Below are 17973 nucleotides of genomic sequence, written 5' to 3' on the forward strand. Positions count from 1 at the left end.
AGGTTAGTAACTAGTAGAAGTATTAATTTATGATGTTTTAAGTAAAACATAATTAAAAACATACCGCTTATCCTACTGAAAGACTTTTATGGGAGTATCAATGTTAAGTAATTACCTGTTTTGGAGGATGTCCCCAAGAAGAGGGATCAACATCACTTCCATCTACCCATCCACCAGCAGTATTCATCGGGTTCTTTGGTTTAGGCCCAGCCCATGGTGTTGGAGTGAGAGGTGGTTCACTCCACGGAGTCATCCCACCAGCAGTAACTTTTTCTTCACCCCATGGTGCTCCACCTCCAACTTCATGAGGACCACCTTCCCAGGTGCCATTTCTGAAAAACAGGAATCCATAATAAAAGATACAGTAAAATAAAACCTCAATAAAAAGCTAATGATAGGTGTCTGATAATATCAAATAATTCTTATAATAATAATAATTTATATATCATATAATTCTGATATAAATGTAATTTTTTAATATCATTTTTAAACACATAATATGTAAATAATTTACAGTGACATAGTACAAAAATTTAGTGTAAATTAAAACATAAAAGATTAACTTAGTAACTGTCAGAAACTGACAAGATTTGAAGTAATTAATACAATCTCTTCTGTTTGTATGCAAAATATGACATTAATGAATACAATGACAGAAAAAAGATAAATGTAAAAAACAAAAAAAGCTGAATAATGTATTTAAATATTATTGTTCAATTTAATGTAATTGTTAACTTTAAAACATAAAAATAATTCTTTAAACATTTATTTAAGCTTAGCATAAAATTAAAGTATTTACACATTCTACTAAATATATTATAATAACAAATATTAAATATCATAATTATCTATATTGTATAAGTCCAAGGGATTTGTTTTTTCGTTTCCTTAGGTCCATGGCCATTATTTAATGGCCAATCAAATCAGTACTTGTACTTTATATATGTAATATATCTGAGTATTACTTTAGTGAATGATTTAATGCAACTGATATACATAGATATATACAGAGATATATTTCTGTCTTCGAAGAGACAGAATTATGCCCTAAAAACCAACTCGATTAAAAGAAGTAAAAATAAATGGTAATAAAATCAGAATAGTAATTCAATTTAAATACCTCACAGAAATAACAAACAACCTAAAAGAAAAAATGTTGATCCATATAAGAAAGAACAACTTAGCTAAAGGTAAAAAATTACCCTGGTAAATTTACAATAAAAAATACCTATCAATAAACACAAAAATAAGACACTACAACACAGTTATAAAACCAGAAGCCACTTACGCTGCAGAACATTCTTCCACCTGAACAAACAATCAAAGAGAGGGAGACACCAGAAAACCAAAAGAAAAATTGGAAGAACATGCATCATTAAAAAGTACCAGAAAGACGGGCAGCGGTGAATTTTGCCCAACAAAGTCATGTACAAAGAGTTAGAACACATCACTGATATGATGCTAAGAGGAGAGACTAGGATTCTTTGGACATATCATGATGATGCAAAATTCAAGACTTCTGTTGACAGTTAAGACAGATAGCAAAATCTCAATTTGGAAAAATACCAAGACAAAAGGCAGATCAATAAGAGAAGATCTGAAGGAAATTGGCCTTTAACAAAAGACACTGCAGGTAAAAATAAAATTAAACAAGAATATAAAGAATACACCACTCGCTTCACACTCAAAAGAAAAAATCTCACACATCACAAATATTTTCAATACTAGAAAGGGCATAAAGATTGGAACTAATGAAAAAGTACTGAGAGAACCCATGGCCCAAACAGTACCATTTAAGAGATTTGTATAATGAACTGATTAAAGTGATCCTATGCGATCATAAAAGATGATATATCTGGAAATGCTTAGTTTATAAACTACCCGCCATTTTCTTTTCTTAACAAAAATTTATTTCAATCACGCTGAAATCTTGTATGCATCTAGGCTAACTAGAGGTTTACTTCACTCGATTTCAAAATGGCAACCAGATAAACTTTTTAATTAATATCTTTGCAACTGATGGTTTACGTAAATTTAATGTTATTTAAAAAAATGTGTAGCATTTTATGTCAAAAGGAACGACAACATATTTATTCAAATCCATTCATTAATAAAGTTATGGCAAAAACTTTTAAGTCAGTCATTAGAATAAAAACGCAATTTTCATTTCCTCCTGAATAAAATTAAATAACTTGACACAATTTCTACTGGAATAATTTTATTAATGTTACCATGTAATAAATTATAATAATTTAATAATATTGAAAATATTACAATAAAATTTAATTGAAATCATGAAAATATTATAATAAATAAAATTGAAAAATAATTTGCATTAAAATAGATGTAATTAAATAGTCATTGTTGTAAATGGAAACAAAAACTAATATGTTTGTCTTTTGCTATTGACAAAGTGAGTAAATTGTTGATGCTCTAAGAGATCATTAATTTTTTTCCTTCTCACACAATGTTTTTTTTTTTGTTGAAAACATTCATTCATTCATAGATGGTTCAGAGGCACAGAAAGCTTAAAAACATGGTAAATCAGGATAACCAAGTTAAATATATAACCTGAATTCGAAGAGAGTATGTTAGACATAATATCTAACCACCTTGAATAAAGTACTAGAGAGCTGACTTTAGCGTTCAATGTTAGTAATGCAACAGTTCGGAAGGTTTTGAATAAGCCACAACACCATGCGTATCCCTAATGGTGAGTACAAGCTATTTCATCTTGAGATTATATTCACTGTGTTCAGCTATGCCAATGGCTTATCCAAAAATGCACATTCAAAATTATTTTAATGATATTTTCCTTACTAATGAACCAAATTGACCATTCTTAACTAGTATGGTTTCCAACCAGGCAAGAGCACTGAGGATGCCATACTAAAGGTGATGGATAGCTTCCTCTAGTTCATGCAAATATGAATTAAGGATTTTTCGGGAAATAGCTGGGGTATTTAATAACTTACAGTGGCCCTCTACCCTGTTTCAGATGCAAAAGCATAAATATAAATGTGAAATGAATTAAAAGTCCCCTCAAGTTTTTCAACCATCAGACTATTTCCCTGCGTGATGGTGGCTTGGAAGTTCGTAAGACCTTAACTAAAGGATACCCTCAGGGCAGTGCTCAGAGTCCCCTTCTTTGGATTATAGAATTCAATTTCATGTTACGTTTGAGGTTGCCATGTGGTTGTCATATTATCGCTTATGCTGACTACGTGCTGCTGTTTATTGAAGGGGATTTGCGTAATGAAATAGAGTGCCAAGCTGCTCATGCTTGTGAGACATTCCGGCTGTGTAGTCTCCAACATAAAAACCACAATTATGTTGCTTAAGGGCAGATTGGCCGCTTCCCGACAAATCCGGGTTCAGATGGCTGGTCTTCCCGTTCGGTACGTTATGCCTCAAAAGTACCTGGGTGTTATCCTTGATGAGAATTTTCGGTTCAAGGAACATCTACAAAATGTAGCAAAAAAGGGCGCTGAAGCTTTTTATGGAATCCATAGTCATTCATCCTGATTGGGGGTTGAATTACCTTACCATGTGTATCCTTTACAAAAGGTGTCAGTGAGGCTATTATCCTATATGCTGCAACTGTCTGGGCTCACCACTTGGCTTTTAGGTGTTACGCAGACATTTTGCTGCAGACCTAGTGACTCCTCCTGCTGGTGGTTATAGAACAGTCTTGTGGGAGGCAGTCAGTGCTATAGCCGGAGTCAAACCAATAGATATCTCAGCTAATAAGCATAAGGAATGCTAAATTTAAAGGTAAATAACCTACTGACATCAGAACAGAAGCAGGAGATTGAAGAACAGGGTCTTGGATCTTGGAAGATCAGGTGGGACACGAGAGTTCCAGCGTTCAAGTCCTAGTACAGTCAAGTTATTTTTACATGGATTTGAATACTAGATTGTGGATACCAGTGTTCTTTGGTGGTTGGGTTTCAATTAACCACACATCTCAGGAATGGTCGAACTGATACTGAATAAGACTATACTTCATTTACACTTATACATATCCTAGGAAGCATTATCTGAAAGGTAATTACCGGAGGCTAAACAGGCAAAACAAAGGTAAGGTGGGATGAATCCCGCACAGGCCACTACACGCATGGTATATTTCCTATAGTGTCTTGATTTAGGTACGATTAGATGGGGTTTCTCCCCAATTAGTATGTCACATAATTTCTCTCTGGGCATGGTGCCTTTCAGACAAGTTTGGCTAGGTTTCGTTTGGTAGATTCGAGTCAATGCCTAGATTGTGGGGCTGATGATACAGTGGACCATGTCCTCTATGTCTGCCCCCGATATGAGGTCGAACGTTCACAAGCTGTTAGGGAACTTGAGAGAATACATTCCTTTCTGGACCTCTGTATTAACTGAATGATCCACGAGGAGTGGTCTATAGTGGCTGTTTTTCTTCGTGCCCTTGTGGTGTGTACATCTGCAGAGGAAGTTTAATCAAGGTATTTGATCATGGTAGGATCCCAGGAGGCTAGGGTTTCGGCCTAGGCATTGGATTGGTTGGAGGTAGGTGCATTGGCATCGTGCCACGGTTATACTGGTATTGTTGGCGATTCGATTTAAGGCTCCCACTGGTGGGGATAGCCACGCTGCCAGGGTGTGGTAGCCTGTGCAACCGGGAGTGTGGCTTTGTTCTGCTGGTGTTGGTTCCTGATTGTGACTTTGTATCGCCGCATTAGACTTCATGATGGGACCAGATGGGAGTGCGAGGTTTGTTCCCGGCTCCTGCATGGACCAGAATGAGGTTGCGTTCCCCTTGTTAGGTGACCTAATTTCATCAACTTATTGGGTGAAGGTCTGAATTTCTATGTTGCATAAAGCATAATTTTGATTGGTATGAGTGTAGCACTGATTTGATTTACAACGTTCGTTTTCTGAGGCATTCAGTCACAAACAGTCTTGTCAAATTTAGACTAGGGTCCGCACTTCTGTGGTCTTTGTTAGTTAGTTCGAGGGAATCATGTTAGGTTGGATGTGGAGATGTCCATTTGAGGCCTAAATGAAGGCAAAATTTGATTTGTATTTTACTGATGCAATTTTCTGTTGAGGCAATTACATCGGTGGCATCCTGACCGAGGCCTGACTGATGACTAAGATGTTATCAGTTAGAGGATCTAAAGACAACCCTTAGTAAAGCCCCTCAGGGCTCGGAATGAAGGGGGTGATGTGGCAACTGGCAATGTCAGAAGACAGGTGGTCTTCACCTATAATGTTGGGATCCACATTTGAAATTAAAACCCTCTTTTTAAAGGTTTTTAAATCAAAATTGGAGACAAAAAGTATTCATACATACATATTGGATTCAATAACAAAATCACCATTTCAAAGTACAGACACCAAAATCAGTTTTCTGTAAAGGTATGGGATGGTTTTCTGGGCACACTTATTTGTCTTTGTTTTTTCCCAAAATGCTCAATGAAAAGATATTTACATTTCTTGGGCAGAACTTTTACTCAAAGATTTGCTACTATATGCTAAACATATGTTGCTAAAACATATGCAACAAAGTGTGGTTCATGCTGGATGGGGCTCCATCTCATTACAGATTACAAGTTTAAGATTACTTAAATGAAGCATATCCATACAAATGGATTGGTCAAGGAGACCCAGTAGCATGGCTGTAAGGTTTCCTTATCTCAATCCTCTTTGACTTTTTCTTATGGGGCCATTTAAAGACACTTGTATACAACCCCCCCCCCCCCCCCACAATACTTATTTATGGTATCTGCAGATGGCATAAATGAGTATGTTTGGTTTTAATAAATCTCTAGTGGGATCCTGTAAAAACTAATTTAATATAATTCATTTATCTAGTATTTTGGTAGTTTTATGGCACATTTTTTTTTTTTTTACATATTAAAAGGTTTGTTTTTCCACCATTTTGGGGTCTTGCACTTGATTTACAAAACTGATATATTTTATGCATTTTAGTAAACCTTAAGTGCATTTCAACCAACTTCATATCTTATACACTGTTATTGCTTAAGAATTACAAAATTTTAATTTTGGCGACTGTTTGAGGTGAACCAGACAGCAGCCAATTGTGACTATTTGTATATTTTTATAATCTTCTAACAATGTTTAATTCAATTCAGAAATCAAGATTGGAGAAAAATTCTTCATACATATACATATTGGGTTCAATAACAAACTGTTCATTTGTTGGAAAAAAAAAACTCTAGTTACTTTAAGGTAGGACAATGAAGACAAGACAATCTATCAGATTAATATTCTGTCTTGGTGGTCAGTCAGTAGCTTGTCTTATTGCTAAACTAAGGTGGTACTATCATGTCCTATTTCTGGCAAGTTTTAAATTTTCAAGGAAGAGAGAAATTTTGAGGTCACCTTATGTAAAAATTACCATGATTAAAAAGATAAAATCTCAATATTAAATTTAAATTAGTTTATTTGTACAAATAGAAAAGATAAACAAATATGCAGTAGATAAGATTAATAAAAAATTTTTACCTTGCTGGATGAGGCCACAATGGACCTTCTGATTTCATATTGCCAGGCATGCTAGTCGGCATTCGAGCCTGTGCCATAACAGGTGGGCGTTGAATACTACCACGACCAATTCCACTTGGTGTCGGTAAATCCTGCCAATGTGACACTTTGGCCTGAGACATTGCATTGCGTTGTTGTTGTGCTCCCCATAAAGATGTTCCATCATCATAATTTGGTAAATTACGTCGTTGGGCTGGAGGTGATGGTTCTTCCCAACCGGTAGGTTTTCCTCCAACATTAACTCCAACGCCTGGCATTCCTACTCCAATATCTTTTGGTGGTGGACCTGGCCACTGATTTACTATAATAGAAAAAAGTAACACATTCAGAAAATAAGAAAATTAGCTATTTATTTTTCAGGCATTACATGATGCCTGAAAAATTCTTTTTGTGACGAATATCTTGACTACTTACTATTTTTTCTATTAAACAGAATTTTTTAAAGAAACAAAAAATTATATTAATTTTAAAATAATAATTATAAAAGCAAAGAAAATTTTTTTTTTTTATCGGAGGACCTGTACTTTTATTTTTTAATTACATTAACCCTACAATAACATTAGTACAGCAATTTACCACAGTCTTTGAATAACACATTGGGCTGCCCACTGAAAACAAGACAAATACTATAACCTGGTAACGACACGTGAAATAATATACAATTTTTTGCAAAATTGGTAACAAAATTTACTAACTTCTGTAAATGGCTACTTCATTTCAGTAACCTCTACACATAATATGAGTATGTCAACACATTAAATATCTTAAGATAAGGCAAACTGGCATTTATATTCCTCTGGATTGAACTAATGTTACTAAAGTTACAAGTTGTAAACATACAAAAAAAATTCTTGCACAGTTCTGCATTCGAAAACTGACTATTCATTTCCAATGTCCTTACTATTTTGCAAAGACTTACCGACTAGTTTTCAGAGTATAACATACTACACACATTTTTGATTAATAACATTAAATGGATGTATATATTTTTTAAATTTTACACAAGAAACATACAAAACTGAAACTAAATTAAATGAGAAAACTAAGAGAGGTATAATTTTTTTTATTTAATATTAAAATATATTTTATAAGAAAATTAGATTATTACAACTGTAATTTGATGAAATAATTAAAAAAAAAAACAAGTAGACCAAATACACAAACATCAAGTCATAAAGTTTAAACTTATTGTGTAACTCACTGCAAAAGTGCATATTAAAAATATATGAATTCAAAGTCAACATGACCTCAAACTGACTTCAGATAACACTACTACAGTATATCAAATTTTCAATGAGCTTGAGTTTTAGTAGTTTTGGAGGTTTGAGCCACAAAATTTTATACATATATTTTTACAATCCTCATATCTCAAAACATGAAGAAAATTCATTTTCACCCACCAATCAAACCATACAACTAAAAAACATACAAATTGAGGTTATGCTGTCAACGTTAAATTGAGTATAACTCAAACGACTCAACCAATCTTCATGAAATTGATCTAGAATATTTTTGGAGATTTATTCATATATAATACACTGATGAATATATAAGGAATGTATTAAATATATAATTATTTAAGTAATATTGTGTAGGTATATTTTTATACTCAATTATAAAGAAAATTCAATTTTACCCACAATCGCACTATGTGACTTAATACTGTACTCTTCATCAAAATTGATATAATATAAAAAAAGTTTAAGCGTAAATACATCATAGTAATAATTTTTTTTTCTAATTAAGTCAGATAAGAAAACATTATGAAGTTTAATTCTACAAAAATTAATAAAACTAAGATCTTAGGCTAAATTAGACATACCTGGAGCATTAGGTGCAGGTCCCATCTTATTAGGAGGTTGGGCTTGATGGTGAGGAACATGGTGAGGAGGCTGCTGCGGTGGTCCCCACATCGGATCAGTTGCACCACTATTAAGTCGGCCAGTAATCCCACCACGTGGATCACCTCGCATCATTACGTCACCACCACCTCCACCCATAGCTCTGAAAAAAAAAAAATATAGTAAGGAAACATTAATTAAAAAAATTTATCAGGTGCTCTTAATTACTTCAAAATAGCACATCTCTATAAAAACTCATCAATTCTCAGTCATTTAAAAGAATATATATATATATATATTTATACACGCACAAGGGTTATCTGAAAAAAGTTTTGAACCTACAACGTATTTTTTCTGTCAAATATAGTTTTATTTTTCAACAGTCTCCTTTCAACTATGTACTCTAACCTCTTTAACCCTTCCAAATAGTAGCTGGCGCCTTTCTCTACAAAATGGGCATTTACATATGCAATAACCTCCTCATCCGATGAAGAATTCTCTAAGCGAAACTTTATGGTTAGGAAACAAGAAAAAATCACTTGAGGCCAGATCTGGTGAATACGGTGAGTGGTCAATCAATTCAAAGTGCAATTTGTGAATTTTAGCGATGGTGATCGTTGAAGTGTGAGCAAGCACACCGTCCTGATGGAAAAGCACTTTCTTCTTCTATAAATGTGGTAGTTTTTTTGCAATTTCTCCCTTCAGCTTGTCAAGAAATGATGTGTAATACTGTCCTGTTATTGTTTTACCTTTTTGAAGATAATCGATAAACATGATTTGTTACTATCCCAAAAAAACAGTCATCACCTTCCCGGCCAATGGAACAGATTTTGTATTTTTCAGAGCAGGTTCACCCTTTGCAGTCCAGTTTTCACTATTGTTTTCCACATTTCATCTACAGTTATGAATCTATGCAAAAAAAATCCAACTCGTTTTGCTTACTGATCCAATTTTTTTTTTTTTTTTTTTTGGGGGAGGGGGGTTTGAGGGCAAAGAACACTTTGGCATTATCATAGCTTGGACTAAAATTTTATAAAAGAAAAAGCAAAAATAAATAGTTAAAAAGGACTAGAAATATGTTAAAAAATAAAAAAAATAAATAAAGACTATCACAACCCTAGAATAGTTTTACTATTAAACTAAAACTAGAATTTAAAAAAAGTGTAAAACTAAAGAACTAAAAATAAAATGTTCCAAACTGCTAGATATACTACGAGTTCTTTGCAACACCAATTTGGGAGCCAGATAGGTCATGTATGTTGCGATTTTATTATTCCTTAGTTAATTCTCGTTTAGATTACGGTAGTACTGCCTACTCTTCAGCATGTAATACCGCGCTGATGATGTTAGATGCTGTACATCACACTTCTCTCCTTTTGCTACAGGGGCTGTTAGATCAAGCCCTGTCACTAGCAAACTTGTTGAGTGTGGTGAACCATAACTTTGGGATAGACATGACCAACTTAAGGAATTTTTACTTTGCTAGTCTTAAAGTGTAACCTAATCACCTGGCTTTTACCGCAATTCTTAAGAATCCTAATTTACAAAGATATGAAGACCACCCACGTTTCACTGCACCTCTGGGTTACGTATCTGGTGGCTACTACAGCTTTTAAACGTAGACATACCTACTATTTTTACAAAGTATCCCTGCTTGTTTTCTCCATGGGGAATCGACCTTATAAATTTTATTATTGATCTTACCATATACAAGAAACAATCAATACCACCTATCATCTTTCAGCAAAATTTTCATCATATTCCTCAGAATAAACCCAGATGCAATAGTATATACTGATGGGTCGATACATTATCATACTGTTGGATGCAAATTTATTCTTAATAGCAGAATCTATATGTTTGGTCTACCTAATATTACAAGTATATTTATTGCAGAACTGTGCACCATCAATAAAGCTTTGAATATAGTTAACCCAAAGTACCATCATATCCTTATTTGTAGACTTGTTTAGTGCACTTCAAACTTTGGAAAATTTTTACTCTAGACAACCCTTGGTCACCGAAATCTATAACGCAATCGCTTAGTTGAATCATTGTAACAAGTGAGTTTCTGTTGGATCCCTAGCCACATAGGAATTGTGGGCAATGAACTTGCAGATTCCGCTGCTAGGGACACACGCAGTCAACCTTCTTTCACCAATCATGTTACAACAAGCAATTTTAGCAGTTGTGTAAAACATGCTCTTTGAACAAAGTGGCAAGAAGACTGGACTACCACAGTGGATAATAAACTCCGATACATTAAAATCACTGTGTTGCCATGGGACTAGCCTTTCAAAAAAACTCTTGTCGAGGAAGTAGTCCTTTATCAATTACAGTTAGGTCATACCAGTCACACAGATATCTAATGTCAAAAGTAAATGCACCAACATATGTCTGACGCAACTACCACTTGACTGTGTGCCACACATCCTTGTAATATGTGGCCTTGCATCGTAAATTCAAATTGCCCAGGAACATTCATCAAATCCTGAGCAATGATGAAGAAATTTAGAACTATTAATATTTTACAAGCTTTTTAATAGTGTTACGTGTTTTGTACTTATGAATTTCATTTAAAATTTTTATTTTTTCTGTTATGCGGAAGGATCCCTTTACACTCCTCTCTCTGAGTTCGTTAAATTTATTTTATGTTTGTTTTTGTATATATATTTTGTATATATATACAAGAGATGTTTTTATTTATTTTTGAAATTTTTAACTGTGACAGTAGTTACATTTAAGTTTTTTAGTGATATTTTATTTGTGTTAATGTAAGTTTTACCTTTTTAATATTTTATTTTTCACCTAGGCTTACTTTATATTGATTTGTTATAGTTTTCTCGTTCAGAGTTGGTACCCTTTACAATCCTCTTGATTATATTCTTTTTAAATTTGTTAAATTTTACGTTTTGATGTGTTTGACCCAAGTAAGGCAGGTATTAAAAAATAAACCTAAAAACCTAATGTTGGGACAAATAGTAATTAGCTCACTGTTGGGAAAAATTTGTGGAATGAAAGTGTCCTGCAGCTGAGAAAAAACTACAAATTTTGTTTTTTCAAGTGAAAAAAGTGAAACTTTGGACCAAAACTCAAGGCACGATACTAGTCTTTCTGTTATGGCTGTTGAACAGGATGTAATATATATGGCAAAATCATCAACAAATAACAAACATGAAACAGGTGGTTGCATACATTCAGTAATACTGTTGATGGCTATAGCAAACAAGGTGGCACTTATACACTTCCTTGAGGTACTCCATTCTCCAAGGTGATACTACGTAATAAGGAGTCTCCAACACAAACACGGAAAGTTTGGTCACTTAAGAAACCCCTGATAAATGCAAACATACAGCCCTTGGACTCACCATTCTTTAAGGCTGTAAGAATACCACGTCACCAGGCCGTGTCGTAAGCTTCCTTGATACCAAAGAAGAGAGCAAACAAGGCACTGACGGTACAGGAAAGCATTTTGAAAAGCTGCTTTCAGTGACACTAAGTGGTCAATGGAAGAATGTCCCTTGCGGAAACCACATTGCTCTAAACATAGATGACCATGTCTCTCAAAGTACCATGTGAGCCGACAGTTCACCATTCTTTCTATAAAACGCTAGTCAAAGAAATAGGGTGGTGGTAGCTTGAGGGGTTTTCTTTGTCTTTATCAGGTTTAAGTATTAGTACCAGCCGGGTTGGTCTAGTGGTTAACCGTCTTCCCAAATCAGCTGATTTGGAAAGTCGAGAGTTACAGCGTTCAAGTCCTAGTGAAGCCAGTTATTTTTACACGGATTTGAATACTAGATCGTGGATACCGGTGTTCTTTGGTGGTTGGGTTTCAATTAATCACATATCTCAGGAATGGTCGAACTGAGAATGTACAAGACTACACTACATTTACACTCATACATATCATCCTCTGAAGAATTATCTAAACGGTAAATACCGGAGGCTAAACAGGAAAAAAGAGAGGTTTAAGTATTGGTACGACAATGCCTTCTGACCAAACTGAAGGGAAAACTTATGACAAGACTATTATAAACTATTATATTATGTATTTATAATAGGTGTTGTAGCGCTGAATTAGGAAAGAGTGAGAGAGCATACTGAGACAAATGTTGTAAGATCCAAGGGGGGAGGTGTCACGTGAGTTTTTAAGTGCATGTGACAATTCGTTGAATGAAAATGGAATGTTTAGATCCCAACGTTTAACACTAGTACTTTCTTCTGCGATTTGTAACTGAAATTAATTACGATAAGGTAAGGGATACCAAACGGAAGTAATCTGCTAAAATACTTGCCACTGTAGTAGGTGATGTAAGGAGTTCTCCTTCATGAATGAGTCCGAGAATGGATTATTTTGGTGATCCACATATTGTACAGATCTTTTTCCACACAGTAGAGATGGGAGTAGTGTGGAAGATAGTGCTCACATATTTCGTCCAAGACTTCCTCTTGGCATCCAAGAATAACGATATACTGCTCTAATCCTACATTATAAATTTAGATGTTCAGTTGTAGGCCTGCGGTTAAATTTGCGTAGTGCCTGTCTGATTGTAAATTTTTGCAATAATCATTCCACCAAGGAATGGAAGGAATCTAGGTTTACCAGATGTTTGTGGGATATATCTATTACCATTCTCAAGTATCAGGGACGTAAAAGAGAAAGTTGATCAAGGATGGCTGCGCCATCGTCATACTGTAATGGGAAGACTTTATGATAACCGTTCCAATCTGCCTTTTGTTCCATCGCGCAGTAGACACCAAAAGCAATAATAATTGGTTTGTGATCACTGCCATAAGTCATCACAAACAGACTAATTAACATGAGGGAGTTAACTCGAGTATGCAGAGAGGTCGATATCTGACAGTGTACCAGAAGATGAGTATATAAATGTGTGTGACCACCCACATCATTCAGTAGACAAAGGTCCAAATCTTCTCACACTCTGTTGATAATATTTACTCGAGAGGAGCAGAAAGATGGCCCAAGGAAATATGGTAAGCACTGAACTCTCTTGCTATTAACGACTGTGATCGATTTTGTGTGAGATTTGATATTTCTAGAGCACTGAACTCAAGAGTTCGGCGAGAGATACAAATTGCAGATATGCAATTTAAACAGGACTAAAATTTTTACAGCAACAGCAGGAATGAAGGTAGCTAGTTGTAGCCAACATCTCATTCCGCATGAAAATAGCAACACCATCACTCTCTCTACTATGTATAAGACAGTTGTATCTCTCACAAGTATAGCCATTGAGTGTTGTCACATCTTGCTATAGTAGATGCATTTCTTGGAAGCACATTACTAATGATTCATGTGCGCGTATCAACACTCTAACATCTTCAATGCGGGACCGAAGACCTCTAATAACGTTCCACTGAATAATGCTCATAAATAAAGTTAGTTAGATGCAGCAGTACAGGTAAATAGATGAAAAAATTATTTATAGGTGATCCGGTTTTTCTTTTTTGTATTTCTGATTTTAAAGTACGCCAATGTTCTGGGATCAGGCGGTTTCGCAACCATATGCTCCAATAAATGAGGTGGTTTTGAAGGATGGGAAGTCGTAGATGACATCCCAGAGAAGGTGGTTGTATAGGCTCCCTTAAGCTTATTGTGCTTCCGCTAATTGTGCTAACTCGTGCCCACATATATAAAATGTTGGGAACAGGAACTTTCAGAGGGATGCCAATGTTGGTTTCACTACTGCAGTTAATGACTTTCTGTTCATTGTTGACAACTCTGTAATAGTGGCTGTAAGTGAAGCAACTTGGTCAGAAAGCATCTAAACAGGTTTTTTTAGCTCATTGTAGGATCCACATTGCTGAATACATACATTTGTGGGAGCTTGTTTGGATGTAGCAATAGCAAAAAATACATCTGGTTTAACCAGGTTCCATGAGTTAATTATCTTTTTATATTCTCTCTGTACAACCGGAAAAGATAGCTTCTGCTCAGTACAAATTTTGAGAATTGCCTTTTCTTCTTTAAAATTTGGGTAATCACAGGAGCAGGATATGTGAACCACTGCAGTTCACATTTTTCATCTTCTTGGCAGTTAGTGTCATTGTGGCCTTTTTCCTTACCACATCAAGCACAGATCCTTATTTTCAAGCAACATGTTGTAGCATGACCATATCCTTGGCATCTAAAACATTGCCATGGGTTGGGTATGAATCCTCGTACCCGAACTGACGGGTAACCCACACATTTTTTTTGGTGGTACCAGGAGATTGAATGTCAATATAAGAGACGGTGTTGGTTTTTCCACTGCACTTCTCTGTTGTTTCATTTAATGCTTTATTTCTACATCTTGGGGACAAAGCTCATTAGTTATTTCAATGATATCCATATCTCGAGGGTTTCGGCAAAACCTTATTCCCCAGCTCATATTTAGAGTTTTGCGGCATTCTACATTGATATTTATACCACCCATATTACAGAGACGTAAGATAGATCAATTCTGTTCATCATTAAATGTTTTAATCACAAACAATCTGTTGCACAATTTTCTAATGTTCTTCGGGGAACCACATGAAATTGTTATAACGTTGTTTATTAAGAAAGTCATCTTTCTGATTATTGTGGAGACAACAAATCTGATGTTTTCTATATTTAAGATTTAATGCATCAGAATTTAATGCACTACCTTCTGCACGACTACTGTCCTCGTCAGATAACGCTGAACGAGGCCTCTTCATTTAATTAGACTATTAAAGTTGATAGTTTTTTCAGATGAACCACCAACCATCATAGGAATTATTTTTTGAACTGAACTTTTGGTCTGAGTACCGGTGATATAACAGACTACTCCAGCAGAGCGTGGGCATACTGGAGCTAGAACCAAATGCAACTGGGTTCGCCCCGGTGCCCAGAGGACATCATTTGAGACTAACTACATAGAGCCATTCACCAGTCAGCATAAAAGTTTCTACCTTGAGTTATGGTTCCACTTGTGTTGCAACACTGAGTGTATGTGTAAGAAGAAATAGTGTAAAATGTTGTAATGTAATTGTGTAAGAGTATATGTTATAAATTGTGTAGTGTTCTTGGTGTGTATGTGTATATGTAAAGTGTTCTGCAGCTCAGTGTATAGCGGGAAGAAAAGCTGTGAGGCTAGGCCCGTGGGGATGCCAATCCCCAAAGAATAGGACTCCCCATTGGGGACTTAGAACTGGTCCAGCAGGGCCTTGGAAATGTTCATATGAATGCGTTTTTGGTCTGAAGTAAGCAAACGTGGCACCCACATGGCTTACTCATATCCAATTCTTCACTTAATATTTGACAAACACGTTCTTTCATGATGCCCATAGCCTCTGCTATCTCTCTAACCTTAATTTGTCAGTTGTCCAGTACCAATTGGTGATCTTTTTTGATGATATCAGTGGGGGTTGTAGTTTTTGGCCGTCCTGAATGCTCATCATCAACCTAACTGATATGGCCATGTTTAAATTCAGCTGCCCATCTTTTCAACACGGCAAATGATGGGACAAGTCCCCATAAACAGTGTTCAACTCTGTTTTAATTCACATAGGTGTATTGCCTTTCAAATGAAAGTATTTAATCACGGCACGATAATACATTTTTTCCATTTTTACAAAAACATTCACAATGACTTACTCAATTGATTATCTAACAACTGAGCGATCAAAATGACAGAAATTTTAGCGAGTATCTTTCAATGCATGCACAAATACATTCCCCCTAGCTTTTGTTGAAGAGTGCTGCCATCTTCAAACTAAGGCTCAAAACATTTTAGACAACCCTTGTAAATCACCAAAACACAGTAATGTTGTACATTACACTTACCATATTAACTTCCAGTAACTAGTTTTCACAATACACATTCTTTTGTTTGTAATTTTATTCAAAATTATGTGTTTTTTTTTTTAATTTATTATGTCCAGTACTGGAATTATTAAATCTTTAAAATGTAGTATTTACCTTTGTTCTAATATCATTTTTGATAGATTATGTTTTTAATTAAATCATCATCTTTCAAATGTGATCTTGTGGTTCATCATTTTACATAATTTTTTATCATTATTACAAATCTATAAATTGTATTTGCAATCCTTGGTATTTTAACAGATGGTTGGCTACATTAGACATACCACTTTTTTTGTCTTTATATGCTGCGTAATGTTCTTTAAATTTTTTTTTAAATTTCTACTGGTTTTAAAAACATGAATTTTTTTTTACATTTTCTGTATTCCTAACTTAATGTTATTGTTTATATATGCTCTCTTGTATTTATTTTTTTCATGTATGTTAATAATTTTTTCTTTTATATTATTTGTGCAATTTTATTTTAGGTATATTAACTAAAAACTTCAAAAACTTCAAAACTTCTAATTTTTTATAACTAGAAACTTTACAAAAATTATATATATATATATATAAACATAAATTCAGTCTTTTAAATCTGCAAACAGAATTTGATAGGAACATTCTTATTAAAATTATTTAAGTTGGCATACAATGATAAGATATTGATAAATCAATAGTTACTGCAATACTTTTTCATTCTCTTGATTGAACAAATACTTGTTCTGAAATTTTAAAAATGTTTTAAATTTTATAAACAAACAATTTTTACAAAATAAAATGTAAAAAGCTTAATTAATGTGTAAATGTAAAAAAGAAGAATTTATTAAAATAAAAACTATCACTGAAGATGGGCTTGTGCCCAAAGATGTTTTGATGAATATAAAAAAGTAAAGGTAAGTAAAAAACATTACTATATTATAATATACTATATACAGTTATTTAAAACATAGAGTGAAAAAAATTAGTATAAAAATTTTCACACACAAAACCTGTTTTCAAACTGGTTTGCCTGCCATAGAGCATATACAATGTCAGCACTTGTATATAACAAAAAAATAATTAATGTGTCTAATAAGAATGAATAATTTCTTTGTTTAAAATGCGTAATAATTTATTTTGACAATTCACTGAAAGAGACTAAATAAAAATTAACTACAAATGACTTCAATAATAGTATGAAATTTTAAGCAGTTGTAAAATAACACATTAAAAAAATCAATGCACATATTAATGGGTACTTTTAACAGTTCCGAGTATATAAAATATTAATATCCCTTTTCCTAATAAGATTCTATCCTATCACAGGCCTAGCAAAGTACTATAGCATATGTGATAGCAGAACTGAAAATGATAAATTCACTAATAAAACAAAGTATGCCTTTCAATACTTCACATTTAATTAATATACAACTGATTACAATTACTAACTCCAGGAAATAGCCATATGCATTTACCAGGTAATAACAAGTAATAAATATATTAACAATGCATAAATAGTATTCACATAACTAACTCACCTTTGATCAATTACGGTCCGCATATGATCACGTGGATCTACCATTCCACTAGCTCCTGTTCGCATATCACGAGGATCCATACCGCCACCTCCTGGTCCACGTGGATCACCCCAATTAGACCCACCTCCCCAATCTGCTTCTTTCTTAGGTGCTGAAAACAAAGTAATTATAAATATTAACAATAAAACAGAAACCAATTTGATTATTAAAATATCACATTTAACAGTTTACCAATCTTTTGCATGAA

The 17973-nt window shown here is 34.2% G+C and overlaps 1 protein-coding gene across 1 annotated transcript in view; it reads right to left on the reverse strand.

The window, feature by feature from the left end:
• The window catches only part of gw (trinucleotide repeat containing adaptor protein gawky), a 170297-nt gene that overhangs the window by 39703 nt on the left and 112621 nt on the right, over positions 1 to 17973 (reverse strand). The window contains 4 exon segments of the mRNA XM_075374674.1: positions 116 to 332; positions 6499 to 6838; positions 8360 to 8541; positions 17727 to 17877. Coding sequence (XP_075230789.1) covers positions 116 to 332; positions 6499 to 6838; positions 8360 to 8541; positions 17727 to 17877 — 890 coding nt within the window.

This window comes from Lycorma delicatula, chromosome 9 (assembly GCF_047948215.1).
Source record: "Lycorma delicatula isolate Av1 chromosome 9, ASM4794821v1, whole genome shotgun sequence".
Lineage (NCBI taxonomy): Eukaryota > Metazoa > Arthropoda > Insecta > Hemiptera > Fulgoridae > Lycorma > Lycorma delicatula.